This window comes from Diorhabda carinulata, chromosome 6 (genome assembly GCF_026250575.1).
Source record: "Diorhabda carinulata isolate Delta chromosome 6, icDioCari1.1, whole genome shotgun sequence".
NCBI classification, from domain to species: Eukaryota; Metazoa; Arthropoda; class Insecta; order Coleoptera; family Chrysomelidae; genus Diorhabda; species Diorhabda carinulata.
In genome coordinates this window covers 21,000,095-21,027,017 of record NC_079465.1, presented here as the reverse complement: position 1 = coordinate 21,027,017, position 26,923 = coordinate 21,000,095, and the positions used below count along the sequence as shown (strand labels likewise).

Below are 26,923 nucleotides of genomic sequence, written 5' to 3'. Positions count from 1 at the left end.
TTAATAATATTCATTGACCCCAATATAAACTTTTAAGTACAAATCAAAATTTTGGTAGGTATGCCATTTGAAACGTGGCGGCACTCGTAAATTAGTACCTACAAAACTTGTTCTTTTAGTATTCCAAAAGAATTACCTCAATATTAATATTTTTTTTAATTTAGGTGGATGAAACATTATTGATATTTCCTCCAACATTTTGTAAACATACTAAATATGCCTTTCTTTTCATACCTAGAATTTTTCTATGAACAATGTCTCATCCAGATATGTTTTATTTTGCTTAAACATTAATTTTCACATTTTTTTTTTGTTATAATTTCAGCAGAGTTAGTATAACATGCTTTATACCAAATACATGTATCAAAAGATTCGTTATCAGAATCAATGTTGGCTGCGAATAAAATTTTATAATTTACTAATGTACAAATTCATGCTTCTTGCTAGGTATTGTAAAAGAAAGACAAAATTGTTCATCAAGAGCATGTAATAAAAATGAATGTAATCATTGGAGGGACATCCACTCGCATTTGATTCATCTGACATATTTGTGACAGTAGCAGAGAGTCTAACTGATTTTTATTTTCTTGTTTGTCCCTAAATTTGAACATACTTCCTAACAAGTTCAATTGTTAACGATTAAACATAAGTCCGATAAAAAACTGAAAATTGTATTATGTGTAAGTTAGATGAATACGTTCAATTTTTAGATTTAGATTCTAGACTCTGCTTTTTAAGGATTAGTTCTAATATTTATTTTTGCAGTGTTTTTAACTTAAATATATTGTAAATTCAATTAAATATCATTCTAGAATTATCTAAAAACAAATTCTAAATGTTATCTTTCACAATTAGGTATATTAACGAATTAGAAATATTATTATCCTTAAAGTCCTTTATACTTACAGAGATATAGTGAATTCTCACTTCTACCTATGTTGGTAACCTTCAGTTTCCGTAGATATAAGGTACCTACAGTAACAATAACAAGCTATTTTGATGCCACATCAATAACGAACTGAACGGATGGCTAAAGAATCAAATGGAAACTTGCTGGAAAAACACTATAATTCTAAGACAATCTAAAAGATTCATAACTATATCAGCCAAGAAGTCTAAAGAACTTCTCGTGATCTGGTTGGTCTGTCTTCTGACAGGTCATTGCTTCATCAAACATCACCTTAAGTACCTTTAAGTAGTACTAATAGCTTGGAAGTAGAACACAAAAATACCCCAAAAATAGTAAGGAATCTATGCATTTTGAAAGCAGAACAATGAGATGTAGAGTCTTGTACAAAATATCTTCTAGGTATAGGTGCTGAGTGACCGTAATGCCAAAACAACTCCCCAAACAGTCTACTATTTATCCAAATTGTGCTAGTTAACAGATAGATCACTAGACTACGTCAAAAATCTAAAAATCTGTAAATTACTAAATGGTAATTTTCAATTCTGCTTCAATGTTTTTTTTATTTGATAGAGTTGAAACTAGTATATTAACGTATATATATTTTTTTAAGTTTACCCTTCTTACTCGCACAATGTTATCTATTTTTACCCAACTTTCCAGGCATAATTTTTCACTTAACATATTTGTTAGACTCTCTGTGTTCATTATTGCTAACTACTTTTTTTAATCTCTGAGATTGGTAATGCTATTTTTTTTTTATTTTACAGAAGTAATCCAGTCCAAACATCTCCGGGGGGGTATTTAAATTCAGATAAAAATTTTAGTTCGAAAACATCAATATTGATTCTGATAATTTACTTAAGTAAAATATTTTTTAAAGAGGGAGCCATTTTTAAAATAGGCACAGCAATATCATCAGTCACAGCAATCACAACAAACAACTTATTCGACAAATGTTTTTGCTGCTCAAAATCAGCAATCCTCTCAACCATATAATGCTCAGGAGGCATGGGCACAGTATGCAAGACAGTATGCCCAACACCAACAAATGGCACAAGCTGCCGTCACATCATCCCAGAAACGATAAATTCTATAAGAGTAGTATTTTTTGTAGAAACAATGTTCTAAAATGAATGCTTCTGGTAGTTTTACCAGTCCTTATTTATATTATGATGACAACTGCTATAGTCTTAATAACGTTATAAACTCTTGATTTCAGGAACTACTGTAGTACAAATATATCAGTAATTTCAAAGAATAATCTATTAACCCTAGATTGACATATGAAATTAAAAAAAAATACCAAGGAAGACATTTTCACCACCACAAAAATGGTTAAGTATCGTAAAAAATTTGATGTTATGGGGCATCTTCTAAAACCAAGAAACTGTTTTATTATGTCTAAGCCGAAGTTACTAGTTGCATCATTAATACAAGAAGAGTTAAAATAGAAGAAGTACTTGTATACATCAATCCAAATAAATCTCCTGTCATGTCCTGCGATTTAAAAAAATTTTTTTTTAGAGTATTTGGCGGATCTTCTAATTTTTTTATACATATTGCATCATAGTGATTAATACTAGGACTGTTGCTGATTTTTTTTCAAATGAACATCAGCGCAAAACTTAGTATTTACACTATTTACTACTACTGCATCTACATTCACAATTATACAATCACTGACGCGTGTTTTTATAACCAAGTTATTATCTTCAGAAACTGAGTTTATTCAATCTCTGAAGTGGATTCTTTGATTGTCGAAACTCGCGTAAGTAATTTTATTGTGAATTGGTGGTAGTAAAGTCTTGAAAACTTGGTTGTTAACTTGTTGTTACCATTTTCCTCAGGTCTTAACTGTTAGACTATGTCACTGTCTAAAAGCTCTTCTTCCTCTTCACTCATTGAAACAATATTTCCGGACAATTTCATTCTACTTCAGTTGATACATTGGAACTCACATTTTGTAAATTTAAAAAATGGTGTAGTGAAATTGTATTCTAACAGAGCCGAATGTTATTTCAGCTTTGAGTACTATTTTTATTAATACATTGTTTATTACCATTATACTCACATTTACATAACCTGATGTGTGTTCTGAGGAACATAAAGTTTTTGTTTTCAGAACTCAAAGGAAAACAGTTGACATAAGACGATAACATTGTTATTGAAATAAGTATCAGGTGGTATAAATCTGATATTAGTGTTAATAATTAGTTTTTTGAGTATAGATATCAATAACGGTTCTTTAAATTCCAAGTTAGCTTTTACTTCTCTGTTTAATGTTTGTTGAGGAGATAAAGCATAGCTGTGTCATGCATGACACCAATGTACAATTCTAGTGTTAATAAATTATTCCCACACAAAGCAAGCACTTTTAAATTTCGATATTATGGACAAAAATAGAAAATTTGAAACTATTAGAAGCAATTATAGGATATAGTGTTGACTTTTTAAAAATTTTATTTCCTTATTGCTTTTTATAGAAAAGTTTAAATTGATGTGTGTACCTTATTAGTTATGAAAAAAATGTACATACCTAGAATGTATATTTTGAAAAAGTATATCGTGCAACTAGTACGGATTATCTATTTTCCACGCGAGTTGTACATTATACTTTTCCGATGACCTACACTTTATACTTAATATGTCGCCATTTGAACGTAGCGCATTTTGTAGTAATTCCAATTATGAGGTTTCATTTCGCACTTATTCATAGGGTGAAATATTAAGTAGCTCATTTAGGTCGTTGGAAAATATAATTTTTCTTTTGGTTTCCTAGTATTCAATTTATCAGAGAAAAAAATTGAGTTATTTCAAATTTTTTGTACAAATTATCATGACGTATCAGGTCATATTTTAAAAAAGGATTGTATATATTTTATTAATTAATATAGCAAATAGATTTTGTTTAATGTGTATACTTGAGGATACTTAGTAACTTTATTCAAATTATTTGTCTTTTTCTACATATTGAAAAATATGTAATGTTTTAACAAACTTTAACTTCATAAATAAATATTTCTAGTATATTTTTTAGTATTTTATTTTGAATCCTCACTTTAACCACTTTAAAAACATTCAGATAATATATTACATAGAAATTAAAAATAATAAATGATTGCTAGAAAAAAATTTTTCTCTAGTGGCATTTTGTCTAACAACATACAGCCAGGATCTGTGTTTACTTGTTTGAAGAGAGTACCGCGAGGTGCGTATGAAGACCTGCTTCATGCCCTTCAAAATAAGAATAGGTGACTACAAAGGGTAGCTGATATAGACTCTTCACGTCCTGTGGTGTATCCAGGACATTACACAGAGGATTGCATCAAGAGTAAAGGATAAATAAAGGTTTTTTTTTCAGGAAGTAAAACTACTGTCTACTTAAGTGTTAAGCCATTTCATATTAGGTATTTGACTAAAAGCTTACTTCAATGCTGGAACCACAAGCAAAGAATAGATATTAATTGGGGCTTGATTATACTTAAGCAGTTCTTTGTGCAATTCGTCGTTTTGAGATGATCTAATCGTGCATCCAAGAAACTAGTGGTTGAAGTCTCCTAATTGTCTACAATCCCAGTAAGGATCTTTCTTAGCATTAATTTTATATAGATGTTGGGCAGTGACACAATGTGTTGATCTCATTCTATTGATAATTGTAATCACTTTGGTAATTTAGCATTGTTAAACCGAGGAATTTTCCTAGGTGTATTTTGTATAGAGAAGAAATTTCTTTCTTTGATTTTGCTTTCATTTCGATAAAGTTGAGTCCAATTTTTCCATGATTCTTTGCCATATATCAGCGTAATGTAATTTATACTCCTTTATTAAAATTTTTTGTCTTCCTTGATTGGCTAATTCATTTGCTTTTTTCTCCTGAATTTGTCAAAGGTTGCAATTCTTCCCTTTTGGGTTGATCACGAGATGTTGAAGGTGGCTGAATTGGTCTCGACGTCAAAGGATGTGGTTTGTTCCTCTTGGGTAAATTCTCAGGAGATTTTAATGGATATGGCTCTTCCTCAAAATCTTGCTCTGACTTCTTTTCTTCAAGAAAACTAATAAGTTCATCAACAAATAGTGTCTTATGCCTAAAATTGAAATCAAACAGGTAACCGGCAGTAAAGGGAGTTACCAAAAACAATTCGCTTTCACTATGAGTCACATAGTTTTGTCAACTGAACCACTGGTTCATTCTTTAATATATTTTTCAAAAATGTTTGTTTCTTTCTAAAAATACCGTTACGATTGTGTCTCCGCCCTGAAGGCGGTCCTGCTTATAAGTACGCGCGTCGCCTTTGACATACTTTTTATAAACGGCGGAATCCGTTTGATGTTTGTTTTATATAAGTTTTTATTATAGCAGGCGGTTTTCTTACATTTTTCTTTTGAATAATTTCTAGGAAGGTCTATTTATTTATTTGCTTTGTTTCTTTATTTTCTAGAAATTTTGAGAATTCTTTTGAGATATATAAGTGGTGTTTGTGTAGCGCAGTTTATAATAAATAGTCGTACTGAACAGACCGAAATAGAAAGTAATCGAAGAATTTAAATAAAAGTTAGTTAACTGTGTGTATAGTGTATAAATAAATTAAGAATGTAAAGAGACAGTGTTTATTGATTCACCCCACGAATAGAAATCGTATAAATAAATAAAAGAAAAAGTACAATATATAATTTAAACAATAATAAAAGATAATTTTTAAACCTTCGCAATCATCTTTCGGGCTATGTGGATTCATCTTTTGTTGTGAATAAATCCGCTTCAAATTTATTTTGTTCACTCTCCAACCTGTAAACAGCTTCTTGCTCGCTTCCCTCACTATCCTGATTCACTTCTTTCTTTCTGTCAATATTTTTTTCCAGTTCTTCATCCCACCACTGCAATATCCTGCATACTTGTTCCCAATTAACTTTAGGTAGGCTTTCACTCTTTTACCTTCCGTATTCAGATCTCTTTTTCATATGTGCAAACCATTTAATCCTTTAGATCTTTATCACTCTTATTATATCTCTCTTTCACCTCCCGTTCTTGATCTCGTGATTCATTAACCTCGGGGATTCTGATCCTCCCAGTAACATTTTTCTCTCCAATATTCGAAGATCCTCTTTGTACTTCCTTGACAGGCATTTGGTTTAGGGCCTATATGTAATGACTGGTTTAATTCTGTATATTCTGAACATTGTATTTGTGCTCAGTTCTTTACTCCTCAGAATCTTTATATACCTCCAGTACACTCTATTGCCGTTTAGATTCTCTCCTCCCCTTCTATTATTTGCCTCGCTTATTGTCACACTCAAGTACTTGAAATCTTTCACTCTTTGGAATTGGTACCCTCCCAGAACGATCTTCCTGTTATTATTTGTTCTTCTCTTGGTTACCGGCATGTATTTTGTTTTTTGTACATCTCACTGGCCTTTTCCATTAACTCCACTATAAGATTCTCTAGGCTTTTCCTATCCTTTAGAAGTGCCAAGTCATCAGCACATCCTACTATCTGCGAGCTTTTGAGATATTGTCTCCCACATCTATCTCATCTATTACTTCCTCTATTGCGATGTTGAACAGAGTCGTCAAAATTATGGCCTTGTTGGTTTTACCCGCTCAATTAACTTTGATGAGATCCCCTTTTGTCTCATCATCCCATCAAAATTAAATTGTTCTAGTTTCCTGTGTTAAATGTTAAATAAAATTCAATGCTTACTTTCTCGCTTATTTTATTAATATAGATAAAATAAAGACAAGTTACTTAAACTTTTGTACAAAAAGCAACATTGCATATTAGATAATAGTATTAGTTATATAATTTATACAAGTCAAAGATATTCAACTAAATTCAGTCGAATAGTTTTGACAAAAGTGATTTTTTTATATAAACTTTCCCCACTACACTACTTCGTATTTATCTGGATAAAGTGCGGTTTCTACTGAATACTTGACTGGAGAATCATCATCAACGAGAAGAACTTCTGTTATCTGTAAAAAAAACTTACTTTAGCATAAACAAAGTTAGAGTGTTGAATAGTTGTGAATTTTTTTTTTCAATTTTTCATGTGACAGGACAGTTGATAAAGTGTCCAGCTGTATACAATAAACAGTTCTAAAAATCTCCAGAATAGCGCTGGTGTACACAAAGGATATGGTATGAATATAGCAATTGTAGATGAATTGAAATATGCCAAATTGGAAAATATTAACGACTTGCGTTGTACAAAATAATGGAGTAAGAAAAATTTAAAAGAATAGGTGTGTTCCAACAGACTGTCTCTGCGCGATATGAACGTTGTAACAATTTCAAGTTCATGTAATAAACAAAAAGTTTTACGTCCCAGCAATAAATTTAACTTGTTTAGTACTAGTTCCAGACGAGCAAAAAATTGCAAATAAATTTTAGAACATTTTGTTTCCGTACACAACACATTTTTTAGATTTTGTAGTGATTTATCAAGTTACAAAATATTTTTAAGATGGATTTTGTAACATGCCATTCGCCTTGTTACGTTTTTCATTTCATTTTGAATATTGTGGCACAGTAGTTATTTCTGATTTATTTATTCTAACATTCGAGGTTTTGAATAAATTATTTTAGACCAACAAGCTAAGTGGAGTTTATGAAACCTGTGAGCTATTTCTTATAACTGACTTTCCAAATAGACTTACAAAATTCAAATGAACCTTTAATAACAGTTTATTTTAGACCAAAAAGCTGCGTGGAGTTTATGAAACCTGTGTAACTTTATGAGCTGTTCATTTATTCCTGATTTTTTGATAAAGCTCAATCTCAAAGCACTTTGACCTAACACCGAGTGACTTTCATATTTTCCTTGAAGTACAGCTGTAGCTTAAAGGGTAGAACTCAAAGAAACCGTTATAACAAACTTTGAATTATTGACGTGATAAAATAAATGTCTAAATTGTCAAGGCGAGAAATATTCTTTATCGTACATTTTTTTTAAATTCTATTTATAGCCCATTTTGAGTATAATTCACCATCAAATAAAACTTCAATAACAATCAATTGCGTTGGTGCAAAGTCTCAGTAAAATCAGTTTTCAATTCAATCGTGTTTTCCCCCATAAAAATAAATGTATGAACACAAAATTCCCATTGCCGAGGATCAATAGTCCATGGTGTAACATTTTCTTGTATGTTAATAATATGATAACTAATTACCTTAATGCTAGCGTAAGATGATTTGGAGCTGAATGTTACTGATAATGGGAAGAAATCATTTGGGATGGCTCTTGGTGCATTAAATTCTAATGAACCAGTCTTGGTACCGGCATCAATTAATGGTAAATTCCATACGAGTTGATTGCGTTTGGCCTCGTGGGTGTACATACCATCACAATCTCCAACAACGGGTGAGCACCCAATTCTGAAACAATAAAAAATTAATATTATCTACATTACTTGGGTATGTAACACAAAATGGTACAAGTATTCGACAGGAAATTTTTATGTATACCGGGAGTAGAAACTAGACTTCAAAAGAAAACTAACCAATTAAAAAAAAAGTTTTGATGAGATGAAATTTAAACCTTGCATTCCTGATATAAATCATTCGATACTATGTAATATGTAAACTTTGAATAATGAAGGTCTGAGATAAACCCATTAAAGACGAACTTAGTTCCATTCACTAAAAGGAACAATCCAAAATGATGAACTGGACGTACAGATCAGTTGTGCGAAATATCATAAGCAATGCAGCTTTCATATGGTGGCCAAGAACAAAAACCAAAATTGGGGCACTAGTCATTTTCGACTTGTCCTCCAATAATAATGGGCAATAGTGGGCAATAAAAGCATATAAAGAATAGAACATGAATCCTAGTAACCTGACTGGGCACCTCAGCCAGTCTTCCAAACCGTGCTTGATCACAAACTATAAAATAATAATAACAAACGCAGAGATTGCGTGACACGAGGCACATTGGTATTAATCTTCTATTCCGCACAAAGTAACTATAACAATGCAAAGATGAAGAGGCTCATTGGTATTCTACACTGATGGCTTGAAAATGGACAAAAAGGGTCAGGAATATATGGTCCAGAAACCAAGTTCGCTATTTCAATGGGCTCAGAATATTCTATTCCGCACAACGTAACTATCACAATGCAAATATATTTATCTTATCAAATAGCAGAACAGTCCTTCAAGCACTGACTAAAATTGAGTTATTCTAGTATAGGACGCGCCCAATCTTTGAACACACTAGGAGCAAACAATAAAAGTTAATGTTATGTGGGTACCTGACCATACCGGAGTATAAGGAAATCAACAAGATGTTCACCTGTCGAAAAAAGGCCGGACAATTCCTTTCATAGAAGCACAAACATTTATAGATTTCCCAAAAAACTATCAAGTTATGGTTCTAAAAAAGCAGGAAAACGAAAAAATATATCAGAAATATTAAATAAAACCCTAAAACTGAAAGAATCGAATATATTTCTTTCTTATTCTACCCAAAAGGACCTTTCATTAAACAAATATAAGCAAAGAAAGTTACTGATATACTTTGTGAACACTATTCAGTGAACTACCACCTGAAAAATATTGGAGAATCTCCCGATAGCTCTTGTCAGTTTTCCAAGGAACCAAAAGAAACCGTCGAATAACTCTGAGAGTGCGAAGATATCCATAGACAAAGTCTACGGTACTTACATTTAAACTTTATAGAGTGAGGAGAGGTAAGCCGTTTAGCTTCCAGACAGACTTCGAAAGTTGTTGCTTCCTGGCTGGTAAACAGTCTAATCTAAACTTTGAAAGTATGGCAAACAAAGCGAACTTGACATGGTGATAAGAGACTTCAAACTTTATCATCAATTTATAATTGTGATGTGTGATGAAAAGCAAAAAAAGTTTCATATATTCATATTAACACTAACATTGAGCGGAACGATACTTACGGAAGAGGTATAATGATATTAACATCCATTAATTCCAATTGGGTATGGGCAAGTTCGTATTCTATATTAACATCACAACTACCATCTCCGGCTTCTGATGGCCAACAATTTATAAGTAGGGGAATTAGTGCATCATCTGTACTCTGTAATCGCCATTTTAGTACACCAACATCTGTATTAAGCGGAAATGGTTTGGCTGGCTGTTTCAATCCAATCTAAAATAGATAGAAACATATAAAACAAAAAAAAATTATTTTGAAGTATAATTCAGGTAGAATAAGCAGAAAATTGAACAATTATAAGGGAAGATGATACAAAAAACGATTGAAATGAAATAGAGAAGAAGAATAGAGGGAAAAGCCAAGTCGGACGAGATAAAGAATGGAAAAATTAATGTTATGTGGGTTTATCTTCTAACTCCCCTTGGAACCAAGCACAAAATTCAAATCTATTATTAAACTCTTCGGGTTTTAGAGTATGAATGAACTGGGGTTTGTAGGGTTTAAATTTGTTAGAATTTAATATCTTCGCAACTACACCTTTACTTACATCAAATGTGGTCGACCTTTTCCTTATAGAATCTTTGGGATTTGCTACTGCTGAGAGCATTATTTGGTTTTGATTATCTTATATAGAAGTATGATGAAATGAAAAGATGGATAGAAACCAGAGAGGAAACCAACAAAACGAAAAGCTTTCTTCGGGTAGCCGAAATGGAAACGCTCAGGACTATAGTGGAAAAGCACGATATCAAGGAACAATTTGGAGTGCGAGACATCGTAAGATGGGGAGACAAAGAAAAAGATACTGGTACGCCCACGTGAGAAGAATGGAAGAAAGTAGACTGCCACGCATCTTACTTGAAGGGACACCAATAGGGAAAAGAGAACCCTGACCACCACCTAAGAGATGGATGGACAGCTGACAGTATCAGCTCCCAGGAACTGATAACACTTGAACCTACAAAACTAACAGATAATGAGATCTTAAAATTGAAGAAGAAGAATATCTTCAGTGGCGATCTGTGACTGATATTTTTTTCTGAATTCATTATTGACATGAATGAATTTTTTCATTATTTACTAATTGTTGCAAAATGTACATTTTTATCGGGATTTCTGTTATGGAATATTACTGCAGCTTCTCTATAGGTTTTGTAGTTATCTACAATATCTACAATTAGTACAATTTCAATTACGTTGAAGAGTCAATTTCAACGGCATTATTCCTACTTTTTGAAGTACAATTAATACACACCGACGTTTTCAATCTTGTGTACATTAGTTACAATTACATTTCAATTTCAATGCACATTAACTAGATGGAATGTATTATTTCTTTCTCGAAAGCTTTTACTAGACTAACTTTCGGTAAGAGAAATGCCATTGTGGAAAATACATTATTCTTATTTATTACTGATTTAAATTCATTGCTAAAATATTTCAAATCAACAAATAAAGATTTAAGGTGTGTTTACCAAGATAAAAGTTCAAAAAGTGTTTCACAAATAAAATTCGCAAAATTTAATTTGAAATTAAAGTGGTCAAAATATTCCTATTAATCTTCTGCAATTTGTGGACACCCTGTACATCTAATGTCAAATGTAAATACCTGAATATTATTATTTTCGAAAGCAGAGATTTTCATAAAGAATAACTATTTTTGTAAAACAATAAAAAAGTATGTTATATGTTGCCAACTTTTTCAAACATATTGTATATTCATAAATGTATCATTGTTCATTCTTCTTCATGGAAGTCTTGTAAGCATGATTCGTGTTCATCATCCATCGAATCGGATTCTGTAAAAATTAAACGTAAATAGTAATATATACATTAAATTAAATCACTCACAAAAACAAAATGTGAAAATTGTTCACCCCGAACCATTTAAAGACAAACGTGTTGTCCTGCTCAATCTAACCGTACTCCAATAGATCCAACATTGTAGGTTGCTTTTTGTAACCATTTTTCTAAATAAAGGAGATATAGTGGACTTAATATGGCTCATTAATTTTTCATTGACGTCTGAGGTTCCATAGTTGCTGAAGAATAATTTTAAATAACTCTTGTAGCTTTGTTAAATTTGCTTCACCAAGATTAACAACTGCTTATTGATACCCACTATTTTTTTTTTAAAGTAAAAGGTCTTTTCTCCCCTTCATTAAAGAAAACGGGATTGAAATTACATTCACAAAAATTCACCAAATTTTTAGCTATATCAATTTATCTTTCATTATTTCCTTCCATTAAACATTCAAATATTCGATTGAGAATTTTTTAATCGTGCCAAAATGAAAGATACATTCACATAGCTAAAGTTTGTAGAGAGCTTGGTGAATTGTTATCCAAAAGTTTAATCGACCTCCATACGTTTAATGGATGTGATTTTAACCCCGCTTTCTTCAATAAACGGAAGAAAATACCGTTTTCTTTACAAAAAAAAATACTGGGTATCAACAAGCATTTGTTACCCTTGGGTGAAGAGGATTGAACAGAGGACCAGCTACAAGAGCTATTCAACACTATTCAGTACTTCACTTGCCAGCTATATAATGCCAAAAATCAATTGACGTAAATGATGGAAGGTTCTAACTATTCGTCAGCAGCTATAAAGCCTAAGATGTTGAAGAAAAATTTAGAAAAAAAAATTTGATGCTCAATACCACTATATCTCCTCTATTTGGAAAATTGCTTACACAAAACAAACTACAATGTAAGACCTAATGGAGTACGGTTGGATTGATCAAGGACAATACATTTGTCTTTAAATGATTGGAGAGTGATCAATTTCCACATTTTGTGAGTGGTTCAGTCATCAATGTCACTGGTAATATGATAAAAGATCCTTTTCAGATTAGGTTGCAATTCACTATCTATTTTACAATTTACGTTTTATTTTTACAGAATCCTGTTCGATGGATAATGAAGATAAATCACGTAACACTAGACATGACTCCGGTGACAAACTAGAATGAAAAAAGACACATTTTATTATCAGCTCTATACCTTAACATTATCCGATAGTAATAACTAGCTGACCCGGCGAACTTTGTTCCGCCTTAATAGCAATAAATAAGCAGTTTTTTTTTAATTGGAAAAAATACAAAAAAATTAAATACCTACATTAATCATTCATAATTATTTCTGTATTTTAGTACATAGGTTGCTCTTCATTTAAGTACCTTGTGATACACGACATTTTTTGTTTTATTATCAGGCGCAAAAACAAACAACGCAGATGGTCTTCCGACCCGTGAACATGCCACGTATAATTGACCGTGGGAAAAACATGAATGTTCTAGATTTAAACCACAAGCTTTTAAGTATTGGCCTTGTGATTTGTTGATGGTCATGGCAAATGTAAGAAGTATCGGAAGTTGAAGTCTTTTAAATTCAAACGGCATATCGGTTGGGATCATCGGTATCCTCGGAATGAGAACTTCCTCACCTTTGAATTTTCCTATCATTATCGTAGCGTAAATTACATTTTTCATCAATTTTCTAACCACCAAACGCGTACCGTTGCACAGTTTTGGTTGGTTTATGTTTCGAAGCATGATTACTACGGAGCCAACCTTTAGGCGTAAATTGTGCGGTGGTAAGCCAGGCACGTCCAAAGAGTTTAAAAATTCAATTGGATAGTTGGTGGCTTCATCTTCATTTGTGACGCAGTCAATATATTTGAATGAATGCATTGTTCCAATGATCTTATTTTGAATTATGTAATTTAGGTCATCTACATCTTTATTCTTAGCCGCTAAAATTGCTCGTTCACTCAACCATTCATTATTTTTGTAGTTAGAAATAATTTCTGGAAATACATTGTTGATAAGTTCGTCTTTTGATGAGACAAAATTACAGAAATTATTTGGAAAGCAATTAAGCAATGTAACTCTCATGTTTGTTGTCAGTTGCAGTTTCTTCACATAGCGCCATAGATTTGACGATTTGAGGCAAGCGTTTATTTCGACGGCAGCCGTAGATCTTGGAATTACTGGCAGTATTTGGCGGAAATCGCCAGACAGTAAAATCATTGCGTAAATCTTTTAATGTTCGGTTAAGTGCTTCTAATGCACGTTTATGCGCCATTGTGCATTCGTCCCATATGATGATTTTCGATACCGCTAAAACTTTGCCCATTGCTGAGTGTTTTGCAATATTACACGTTGGTTCTTCAATAGTTTGAAAATTTAACGGTAATTTGAATGCTGAATGAGCCGTACGGCATCCTTCTAACAATGTGGCTGCTATTCCAGAAGAAGCAACTGCAACCGCTATGTTAGATCTCGCCCGAACATTTGCTAAAACTAATGACATGAGGAATGTCTTGCCAGTTCCACCAGGGGCATCTAGGAAATATAAACCATCATTTTCATCATCGATTGCCTTCATTAAAGTATCAACTTCCTTTTGTTGGTAATTCAACAGGGGTACATTCGTTTGAACTACTAAATCTAATTCCTGGTGATCATATTCACGTTCCCGTTCCAATTCTCGATTAAATGCGTCATTCATTTCACGATATGGTGCTGGCATTCCTAACCTGATTAATAAATTACCGCACATGAGGTAACACATATCTTCGATCAAGAGTAAAGCACGATTATGTATCTCCTCATTCATCTCAATATCGTGATTTCTGGAACTGACACGAATTTGATGTAAAATATCTTCTGACATATTATCCTTGTATTTGTGCCACAGGTTACATGGGTTTGATGGAAAACATGTCGAAATTATGATAGCGAATAATGTGCGTATCTGACTTGGAGATTCAGCGATTGTCGTATCCCAATGACTATCGTTTTTTAATAACTTCAATTCTTCACATGCAGCACGATATGTTGGGAATATTACATCATTAACAGTTCGTAACCAGTAACAACCGCAAATAGAAACATTCATTATTCTTTGGATGAACTGTATACATACGACCAAGAGCATCAGTAGAACGCACATCTGGATACCCAGGAACCGCATCGCCTTGCTTCCGTCTTTGAAAATTCTTCGATGAAGCATTCCAAGTATAATAACGTGGCATCTCCGAGTAAAGCAAAGTTCGTGCAAACATGTCCTTTCATTTGCAGTATTTCGTATTCTTCTTGCATCACGGCTTTGTCGGGAAAGATTCGATCGTCTTGGTCGCGGCATTATTAGTTAAACTTCACTTCACCTAAAAACTCAAATTTTCAACCATACCGAGTTTTATAGTTCGCTTCACTTTTTACGAATGGGCAATGGCGCTATCATTACATTATAATTGTTAATTATTTATTTAATAGAAATAGTTTTATTATTGATTTCTTACAAATATCAAATTGTCATCCATATGTCATTACATATCTGTCATTATACGTCAATTACATAGCTGTCATTTGCGTTTTGTTATTCCAAGTCTGATTCTTTTTTGTTATACCACTTTTTATAGTGACTGACGTTTCATGTCAAGTCACACGGGAATGCTGTCGAACGGGATAAAAAGTATCCTATGTCCTTTTCCTGGCTCTAAACTACCTCCCTGCCAATTTTCAGCTAAATCGGTTCAGCCGTTCTTGAGTTATAAGTGGAGTAACTAACACGACTTTCTTTTATATATATAGATAATATAGATTTACCAAAAATTGATACCAGTCTTACCTGATTGTTCACGACTTTGAGCTTAGTGAGTCCCTACTTCATATATAGTAAGTATAAGGACCTCTATGTACAAAAATGCAGGTCTCATCAAATACATATAGATAGCCACCTATGGGCTCTTAAATTAAAAGTTCTACAGCAAAATTTCATGGTTTAACAAAAAAACAGACTCTTTGATTTGGTAGTTAAGAAAAGGAGGGTCCCATTACCTGGCCTGACCTACAGAGGGCAAAGACCGTTCTATTAGCAAGGCAAGATCATGGCATCGGTTTTTTGGGATGTTATTGGGATAATTTCCATTGACTATCTTGTAAAAGGAAAAGCTGTTTGCATTTGACTAAGAAGAAAATGTTTTTTCATCAAGACAACTCACACATCCCATATTGCAATGGCTAAAATTAATGAATTAAAGTATGAATTGCTACCCTATACACCCTATTCGCCAGATTTAGCCCCCTCGGATTATTTTCTGTTCCCAGACTTAAATAAAAAGCTCCGTGTTCAAAGAATGGCTATTTTGATGAGCTTGACGATCCTTTTTATAAAAAGGATATCAAACTTATTGAGCATCGCTGGGAAAAGTGTATGGAGCTAAAAGGAGATTACATTGAAAAATAAATATATTTTTTTCCAACATTTTTGTGTTTTCTTTGTTGTACCAGGTACTTCTGGGACCATCCTCGTATTAAAATAATTAGTAATTTTGCTAAAACATCTCGATTAATGAAAAATTTCTGATTAGTCGCATAATTTAATATTTTTCAGCAAATTTCTTGGATAATGATTCCAAACAGGCATTAATAGGTTCAACTTTATTAAAATGATCCAGTCGAGGTTGTCTAATTCTTGAAATACTGAGTATTCTGTCTACTGCTACCACTACACCAACCCTCACAAGTACACTTTGTAATGCGTGTTTTGATAACCAAGTTAACGACTTCAAAGACCGAAGGTAAACTATTTACCGATCATCACCTGTTAATTTTTTTTTGTACTATTAACAGCAATCAGAAATACATTTTCTATGAGCTATTCTGTTGGCTATGGACCTATAGGTTGTTCTGATGAGACTTCTCCAGTGAGAAGGTTTCTTGCACTTTATTTGAGATCGATTGGCCAGCTTCGTTTCAGTCTTCAATTGTTTGGTTCTGGGTTAGTGGCTGTAGTAGTATATTAGGATGGCTGTCCAGCTTTAGGTAGTGGTTACGTCTTCTTTCTTGTACTGTTTTTTGTATTGTTGGAATAAGGAGGACATGACATGAATCAATTTGTTTGTGACGTACCATGGTGCATTGACTAGTAATCGAAGGATTTTAGATTGTCCTCGTTGTATGAGAGCGATACTAGATTTGCTGGCACATTCCCATAATTCTATTCCGTAGGTCCAGATGGGTATGTTGACTGCCTTATAGTTCTCTGAATTTCAGATTGATTTGCTTTGGTTTCTTGGCCAGGTGTTCCCTCCAATTGAGTTTAAAGTCTAAGTGGAATCCCAGGTATTTGACACAAGAAGTTACAGGTATAACTATGTTGTTGATAGGCTTTTTATTAGGATAAATGTTATGTATTGGGATTTTATTTCATTAATTTTTATTCTCCATCTTTCGAAACATTCTTCGATCTGGAATAAGTGGTCTTGGAGATTGACAGAAGCTATTATTGGATCCTCATGTATCACTGTGTTATCAGCAAATGTGCCTGTCATAGTGTAGTTTGAGGTTAAAATGTCAGAAGGACTGGCCCTAGGATGCTGCCTTGATGAACTCCAGCTTTAATAGGTTAAAATTCAGAGGTGTCATCACTAACTGTTCTGTTTGACAGATATGACTGAAGTAGAGTGTAGTAGGAATTGGATAGACTGAGTTTGATTTTATTTAACAGACCTACATGCCAGACTTTATCGAAAGCCTGGCTAACATCTAGGAAGGCTACCAAGCAGTCTTTTTTTTCTCTATATCTGTATTAATAGCATGCACCTGTTAATGCAAATAGAAATTTTTCTATGAATATAACTACCTGTGAGCGTAATTTAAACAATTCTTTGTCTACATTGGGATGCGTTTGTAGTTGAACGCCATGAGTGTTTTGATTATCTAGTTGCACACGAATTCTTCCCCATCTTTCATCTCCGATGTGTAAAGTAGCGAGACCTAATATTTCAAATTGTTGTACACCACCATCTCGACCTAATCTTACAATTAACTTTTCTTCCATTCTTAGATGAACACTGAAAGCACAAAAATATTTGCATTATTATTAATTTTACAATTAGTTTGCCTCAAAAACTTTCAAGTTGATGCATTAACAATTTAATAGTGTATTTAATAAAAGTAGAATAGGAAGATTATTTTATTATAATGAAATGATTTAATATATACTAAACACACTATTCACTACTACCATTATACCAACATTAACAATTAAATCTTCTTTGAAGATTCAAAACAAGTGTCAGACGAAGTACGAGTATGGAAACAGTGGAACATGTACTCCCGCGAATGTCCTAAAAGGCTTAAATACCTCAAAGGAGTAGTACTAACACCTCCAGGAGTAGTACTAACACCTCCAGGAATAGTACTATCAATCCAGAAAAATAGCCTCGTTTGGTAGGAATCTAGGTATTTTGGAAATAGAACAATGATATACAAAACGACTCCCCAATCAATCTACAATCTAGTCGACGCCATACAAACACAATAATCTCAATCTGCTCCAGGACCACGACGGTTGATACGGTGTACTCTAGGCTTCTGCTGGAGTTAGAAAAGAAGAAGAAATAAGAAAAAACTTTACCAGGGGGTAAGAAGAGTTTAAAAAGTCCTACAAGAACTGGTGAGTGGTGGCTGCAAGATTCAACTCATCCAGTCATTCAGCAACGAGGCAGTTGGAGTCAGCAAAACTACCAATGTACACAGAACCCATTGTTCGTGTAGGTCTCCTCGTAAGATGGATCGAAACATCTAGCACAGTATAATCAAAGAAATACAGGAAAAAGACTTGCCTCTGTTACCAATCAACTGTCTCACCTAACCGGCGCGAAATCTGACTGGTCGCTGGCCTTCTAACTTTCATCTAAGACGCCATCTCCACGACCTGGAATGCCGCTGGTGCATGGAAGAGGATGAAAGTGCAGACCACGTCATCTGTGAGTGCTCAGCATACACAAACTGTAGGGCAAACTTCAGTTAACCTACCGACTTTAAAAGTTTCAAACCAATATGCCTGATTAGCTTTTCCCAAGGTATTGGCCTTTAGAAGTTTCAAATGAGGTATAATAAGTCTATAAAGAGGCTAAGTGTATATCAGTTCATGATGGCCTAAGGTCATAACTATGATGTGTTACTAGAGGAACCCAATTGATGATGGTAATTTTTTTATGGGGAGAAAAGTACTTATTTCTTTGGACATTGACTCAATATTTGCATTATAATATGTCTTCAAGACACTTGTACCTAAAAATACAAATATTTTTTTAATATACTGGGTAATTCCATATAAATAATATGTAATAATATAATAATTATAAAAATAAATGTGGGTGTTCAATATTTGCACTATTTTTTATATTAGATCAATATTTTGCCCTTGTCACTGCAGTATAGAATTATTGGTTATCGAGTCTTTGGGGTTGATCGCACTAAAATCAGGTGAAAATTCAGATACATGTGTAAATACAAAATTGATGGTAAAACATCTGATAGGAAGAAAAAAAAATTAAGACTAAAAATTATAAATCACTGAATATCATATTGATTTTCTCCAAGTTTAGTAGAGATGGAGGAAGAAGTCCATTAGCCAAACAAAATCATATCTCAGCTTCCCTGGCAAAATCTATATCTATATATATATAAAACAGCTCAACAGGACAAATATTCTCTACATACTTCTATTTATCTCCCTTTTCCTTTTCGCTCTTTCTCCCCTTAATTAGGATTTTTTCATCCAAATATCTTTGTCCATTCTGGCTGTATGCTCCATCCAAAGGAGTCTTTTTGCTCTAGCCACTTATCCCATCTCAGCTCGACGACCATACAGTGCTTTGATCTCTGCGTTCGTTCTTTTTCTCCAAACATCCTTATCGGTAGCTTTCTCCCCCATATGGTGTTTTCTTCTTTTATTCATGGTCCAACACTCGCTGCCTTACAGCATTGTTGGTTTTATAATGCGTAACTTGAAATATCTTTTAATGTTAATAATCCTTTTAGGGCTCCAAACATTTTGATTCCTCTGGTTATTTTTTGTCGATTTCGCTGGTTTCATCTTCTTCGTTTGTCACTGCCACACCCAGGTATTCGAACTCTTGGACTTTATCAGATCTATACTCCTTGTTTTGTTCTGTTGTCATTTAAATTGGTTGAAGTTATTTAAATCCCTTCCCATCTCCATATATTTGTACTTTTGTTCACAGTCCATATTTTTTTGCTTTTAAAACAACCTCTTACTAATAAAAATTATAAAAATCATCCCTGGTGACAACTGTGGAAATATTAAAAAATACTTACTCATCAATGTCAGTTTTAATAGCTGGAGCTTTAGTTCCTGTTTGGGAAATACTATTCTTGTTTTGGGTAATAACATTTTCTCCTTCCGATTTAAGTTGATCTACAAATGATTCTACATCTTTTCCCTTGCCGCCTAACTTCATTCCTCGAGGTTTTCTGAAAACAGTTTGGTATCAAACATGTACTTGCAACAGTCAATTACGAAACATTTTAATTGCTTGGTGGTTAATGAATAGGAACAAATGAGGAGAATGAACCGGTAAAGACAGATTAAGTAAATTGCTTGTTTCCATAGATAAGAATTGTAATATTTGTGCAATGGATCACAATGGTCTGTATATTAATGACAAAATGGATTTTCCTGCAGGGTCCTTGGTATTTTACACCGATAACATGAAAACTAAGAATGAATAATCGGAACCGGTGTATAAGGTCCCTCAGTCCAAATAGACCTATCAATGAGCTTGTGCCTGCCAGTATTTGCAATGGAAATGTCCTCTATAAAGTATTTCAAAGCAGTTAATAAGCACTTGGTCTGGAAATGCAGGAAGTCGTACCATATAATCAGGTCAATCTTGACTGGGTACCAAGTCTGGTGTCATGGTTTAGGAGGAATAACCCCCTTCGATGGATCAGAGCCATTTATGATGTTTCCCATCCAGCCTCCAAACGATGATAGTGAAGGAATAGGAACAAATGAGGAAGATTACATCTAAGAAACATTGACATTGATCACAATGTTCTGTATTTTTTTCCATTGAGAAGAAACTGATGACTACAAAGATCACATTCACATTCTGAACGAATGTGAGGAGCTAATAGATGTGGTTACAGATATCAGATAATAATTCCAGAACCTTTATCGACACTCTAAATGAATTAATGACAAAATGGTTTTTCCTACAGGGTCTTTGGTTTTTCACACCGATAACTTGAAAACTACAAATGTATAATCGGAACCGGTGTATAAGGTCCTTCAGTCCAACTAGACCCACCAATGAGCTTCTGTCCATCAGTACTGTCGGCATAAGGACAGCAAAACAGTCCGTAAATGCTTGGTCTGGAAAGGCAAGAGGAAGTTGAACCATATAGTCAAGAGCCAAGACTGGAGTCACAGTTATGAATTGGTAGATCAGCTGCCAAGAGAGGGAGGAATAACTCCCTTCGTTGGATCAGAGCCATTATGTTATTTTTCATCCTTCAAACGATTGTGATTAAGGAAGATCGGTTAAAGACAGATTAAGTCAATTCTCTTCTACTTGTCAAGATTGACCAAATAAGCTTCTTCACATTTAGAATTAAAGAAAATGACATATATATGGTAAATATTTCCCTGAAATTTGTATCTATAAAAAAACCACTGAGACAGCTGCAAACCTCCTTTGCAATTGTGAAGCTGTCCATAGTAAAAAGCTGTTCGGTTTGCATCTATTACAACTGAAACAATTAATGGATGTAGCACCCAGGATGGTAGTGGAGTTCATTAAAACATTGCTGGTGGAATGGTGAACCGCATGGGGTTGAGCAATGTATATTTAGGTCAGGTGTTTGCAAGATTTGCATAGCCTCCTCTAACTACTATCTTCATTAACTATTTCATCAAATTCTTTTGTGTATCTCCAAATGAATACAGTACAAAGGAAGTATCCAATACCACATATTTTTTCAACACTGGAACACATACCTGAAAATAATTAAATAATCTTATTGATACTAACTGTGCTGGAACTGTTGTGTATGACGGTTTAACATCGTTATTCTGATTTGCTACATCTCCGATAGTAGGTGTCGGTGTGAAACCCGTAGAACTTCCAAACCCGCCACTGCTGCCAAATGTTGGTTTAATACCTTTTTTAGCAGCTTCCAATTTTTGTCTCTGTAGCTCCTTAGCCTTTTCTCTCATCATGTTCTTCGCCTCTCGTTCTTGCGTCTGTATAAAATGTGAAGAAACATTCAGATTTAGACAGATTTCAAGTTGTCACATAGTGAATAATACGTACCTGTCTAACGGCTTGATAAACTTTTTCTTCATGTGAATCCATTTCCACAAATGTACGAATTTGAGATAAATTGACACTTTCTCTATAACCTAGTGCTACTATTTCATCAAAAGCAAATATCAGGGAAAATGCATTTTCAGCAATTTCATTTTCCTCCAAGGATTTGCAGTATTCTGGAATCTGAAACAAAATGTATAGAATAATTATTCATCTTCTATCTCTGTAACTGTAACATTACTCTCTTCAGTTGTCAGTTTCTTGAAAAAATTTCAAAGGATTATTTTTTGAAAGGATGTGGATTATATACCAGGTTACCAACTTACACTGTGGAGCTCAATAAGTCTCAAGAAATGAAAAGTTTCAATACACAGGACGTTTCATGAAGATTAATGACTGCCAGCTGTTCAACTTGTAGCCTACTCTTTCGATTGCGATGTCTATTGTGTCTGTAGACAAACCAGTGTAGCCGTGTCCTTTATTTGTATATGGGCTTTATTTTCCGTAAAAATTATCAACGCTTAAAAATAGAGCGACGGATTGTTGTGAAAATTCACATGAAGCTTGCAACTGGAACTGTTTACACTACAACTACACCAACACTCACGATTACACTGCCTGACGCGCGTTTCGATAACCAAGTTATCGTCTTCAGAGACTGAAGGTTTATTAATGGGAAAATTCAGTATAAAACAGGTAAATCAAGTTATTAGGTTTCTGAAGGTGATAACTTGGTTATGGAAAAGCGCGTCAGGCGTTTAATTATGAGTGTTGGTGTAGTGGGGGTGTATTCAGTATGAATATCGACAATAGTTCCAGAAATTCCAAAATTTTTAAAGTCATAGAGAATCGTCGCTCGAAAATATTCGCGATTTAATTCCATTTTTTGACAAAGATAAATGTTTGAATTATTTGAAAATAACTCAAATAGCACGTTCTGAGTACGTTCACCGTTAAAAATGTGAAACATTATGATGGATGTCAGATTTGACATATTTACATCAGTGTTGCCATATCCCAAAACTTAAGTAGACACTCTCGTACCGACTTTTTCGATATTTTTCCGACCTGAAGTGAAACATATTCTCGGCCTAACAACTTAGTAATGAATGTTTAGTTAGTTAGTTAGTCACATCCACGCGTTTTTGAGTGGTTTCAACTTCTTCGTTTTCAAAGCTGCTTGACAACTGATCTGTTTCAATTTTTTCGTTATCAAAACTGCTTAAGGACTGATCTGTTCAATTTATTCGTTTTAAAAACTGCTTGAATTTCCATCAACACCATAGAGAAGGCGCAGAAAGTTCTTAAGAACGAGGAATTGTTTTTGATACGAAGACACCTCTTCGTATTTTACCATTTGCTTCGATTTCCTCGAAAATTTTTATCCTGGTTGCGAATATCCAGGTTGAAATATGCACGATAGCACATCTCGATTAAAGGTCTAATAGCCTCAAAATAAGTCGGGGGAATCTAAACGTTTGCGTGACATTCCAGCTGTCAACTAACTTCCAAAGGTGACTTCTCGAAAATAATTTATAATAACTTTGAGCCACTTACAGAATTTAACAGAAAAGTGATAATTTGGTAAAAAAAATTATTGAAACGATGTTAGAGGTGAATAAGAAAAACTGATATTTTTCTGTTAACTTTTGGGGCGCTACAAACAAAATGTACAACAGATTTGGGTCGAGTAATTTTGAGTGTTGCCTATTTTTATTGGATACTTGGTAAATCCTTAAGATGTCAATTAATACCTCTAAGACAACATGTCTAGACAAAAAATTGCAGTTTCAATTTTCTTCTTAAAACATTTAGGAATAGGTTAATAGTAATTTTTAAATGTGATACAAATTTAGCAGAGAAAATATACGACGTAAGTTTTGATTCACACTGTATACAAAATTGAATCGAAATGTAACAAATTAGTCAAATAATTAAAAAATAACGAGAGCTATTCGATAAATTATGTACCAATCAAAATTCACAATCGAATCATGTTATGTTTATTAAATAACCATCACAATTTAGGTCAATAGGAAAGACTGTTTTTAGTCTGTTATGGTGTGATTATAACTTTTGGAAATATATGGATTGACTCAAAAGTTTTTCCACTGAAAAAATAAACAAAACATTTTCTTTTAATTCTTTCTATTCTCAAAATAGATATTTAAATATTTAATAACACCTGTCCTGGAGTTAAACTCGAAATTCAAAGCAATTCATCCCTTATACCTTAAGCAATGATAAATAATGTTCCCTGTTAATGTTTTACTTTTTTAAATTTAGGGAATGAACATAATCTGGCCGATGAAACTATCTTTGCCTTTTTGGAGCAGGTTCGCCCTTTGCAATCTACCTTGACTGTTTTAATTCATTTCAGGTGTAAAGTGGTGGATCCAGGTATCATCCACAGTTATGAATCGACTTTCATATATTTCCTTGCACTTTCCCTATATTCCATGTCATACACCTACCCGGTTCTACCAGAAGTCGACTGTAACTTTGTTATTTTAAATAGAACACCCTGTATATTAATACATTTTTGAAACCTACATAAAATCTTAGTATACTTTTGTCTAAAAACTTTTTTGAAAAATCGAAAAATGCATATTTTTGAGTTATTAATTTTTTTGTAAAAAATTTGAACCTTGCAGACCCTTATAAATTATTTTTTTAAGAGGATAGCCTTAAATATATGAAAATGGTTTCTGTTCGGTTGCTTTCAGCAAGGTCAGACGTATTTGAGTCTATGTTGAATAAAATTTTTCATTTTATACAGGGTGTGTATGAAAACTGTTCAAAGTTTAACTTCATATATATCAAATTTCTTTATTTTTTCAAATAGAACCACCCGTTTTTTTTCTATTTTAATGCACTCAGGGGTAAAAAATAAGGCAAACTCATGTATACTTTCCTATACCTAAATTTTACCGTTATCCAGATATTAAATGTTTTCTGTAAATTTTTAGAGATGCAGCTATAGTTTAAATTTTATTTTGACACTAAGAAATAAAAAATTATTTTTCTTTATCTGGTCAAGGTCTGTACAAAAAATAAAATTGTATAAAATAATAACTCAAGAAATATGCATATTTTGAAAAAAGTTTTTAGACAAAAGTTTACTTAAATTTTACGTAGATTTCAGCATGCTCAAATTGATTCGAGCACACAAATCAAGTGGTTAAATAGAAAAAATTGAGGTAGTTTGGCTACTTAACAAGAATGAATAACAGATAAAAAGAGGGAGACTAACAAATACATGAAATAAGACTTAAAATGAAGCAAAAAATATGGCAGAAAACGAGAAGCATTGCGTTTATAAGTTTATACAGTTAAGAGTAGATAAGATTATTAATTACATATTTTTGTAGTTTACCATGCTTTCTTAACTATCACATTTTTATTAATTCACCCATTGGTTTAGTTTTTCATATGATTAAAAGCGTAAAAAGTTTAATATTTTGAACTAGTTAATAAAAAATTGTTCTATTTGATTCCAACTTAAATATTTGTCTATTTTTAAAATAACCTTTGAAACTACTATTTGGAGTTAAATATAAACGTGTCCTGCAATAAAATATTGTTTTTTACCTTTTTTTTAACAAGAATATGTAATTTTAATTAAAAGTCCAATTATTTTGATTAATTTTTCCTTATTTTACCTCCCAACGTTCACAATAATTTACTCAACTAAGTGTCTGAGTACTAAATCAACATACTAATTATTAAAATTATTTAGAGGTTAATTTTCTTCACCTAAGCATATAATGAAGTGGTAATAACTTACTACTCTAGCAAACAAGCGGAGGGTCTCCAGATCTTCTAGGATATTACTGGCTCTAGTTGTAATGAGCAGCATGTACAGCCTTTCTAAGGGTTGATACACATAGCGTACAGAGTCAGTTTCCACAAACGTATGTTGGGTACCCTTGGGTATCAGTTTTGGGAAGGCCGCTAGCAAACCTTCAATTCTGGCTTTAGTCATTTCGACAAATTGTCGAGACACAATTGCTAAAAGTATTCAGAAAATAGTACTATTATTCAAAAATAAAAATCAATTTACCTACTTTTGCCTGATTTCGTGCATACTGCTGCTGCAATTAGCACCTAAAACATTGAAGATATATAAACAAACTGGAATCTCTAAAAACGAAATTGTCTTCAAATAATATTTGATAAACGTACCATTGTAAAATTTGTTTAATGGCACAAATTTCCAGTTAAAAAATTATTTTACTAAACATTACACCCAACAATAAATGAAACTAAGATGACGTTGACGTGTATCTTCCAGTCTCCGCTCACGAAAAAACTGTGACGTGACAAGAGGTAATCAACTGACAACAATGTCAACAAAATCAGAAATACCAATAGTAGCACTATTGTAATACCAACAGCAATTATAGGAGTTGAGATAAAATAATGCATAAAACTCATTTTTGAAAAAAAAAAACAGAGAGAATTATTAAAAAACAAAATAAACTTGATTTGGATTATATGGAAAGAGCTACATAGTTAAAAGAATTAAACTTAAAAATAACTAGTAAGAAAATATCTATTTTCACCAACTTTTTCAATTATTTTAATAAAACAACTGTTTGTCAGGGTTTGTGAGGGATGGTCCAAAATTTGGAAGACCAGAAATAAGCTTAGAAATTTTCCTGTCACTAGAAGACAACCCTCGCGCAACTACAACAGAACCTGTTAATCAGTCGTTTTTAATAAAGCTTTGAAAGGAAAAAAAACTGCACGTATACAAAGTTCAACTTGTTCACGCACTCTCGGGAGGTGATCGGAACAGATGGTGTGTGTGTGTGTGTGTGTGTGTGTGTGTGTGTGTGTGTGTGTGTGTGTGTGTGTGTATGTAAGGATCCCCCCTTCTTGCTACGGTACTGGGAATCCCAGAGTTTACAGCTGATCTTCAATCCCACTCCTCTTAGAAAATTCAGAATGTGAGATGGTTGTAG

General features: G+C 33.2%; 2 protein-coding genes across 4 annotated transcripts in view; one reads left to right on the top strand and one right to left on the bottom strand.

Annotated features, from left to right (window-relative positions):
* The window catches only part of LOC130894943 (heterogeneous nuclear ribonucleoprotein U-like protein 2), a 28,552-nt gene extending 24,613 nt beyond the window's left edge, over positions 1-3,939 (top strand). The window contains exon 14 of one of the 3 annotated variants that reach the window (XM_057802000.1): positions 2,130-3,939. In XM_057802000.1, the coding sequence (XP_057657983.1) occupies positions 2,130-2,141 (12 nt within the window). In that variant the 3' untranslated portion in view covers positions 2,142-3,939. Of the gene's footprint in view, positions 1-1,677 lie in introns of all 3 variants that reach the window. The other 2 variants (XM_057801999.1, XM_057802001.1) reach the window with 2 other exon arrangements.
* Positions 3,940-6,605: 2,666 nt separating this feature from the next.
* Positions 6,606-26,360, bottom strand: LOC130895007 (coatomer subunit delta). The gene is made up of 10 exons (XM_057802100.1): positions 26,142-26,360; positions 26,024-26,063; positions 25,744-25,967; positions 21,960-22,139; positions 21,678-21,889; positions 19,960-20,115; positions 17,474-17,684; positions 9,819-10,033; positions 8,079-8,283; positions 6,606-6,881 (listed from the first exon to the last, which is right to left on the bottom strand). The coding sequence occupies exons 1-10, from the start codon at positions 26,142-26,144 to the stop codon at positions 6,792-6,794; spliced, it is 1,536 nt and encodes a 511-aa protein (XP_057658083.1). The 5' UTR covers positions 26,145-26,360; the 3' UTR covers positions 6,606-6,791.
* Between the last annotated feature and the right edge of the window lie 563 nt (positions 26,361-26,923).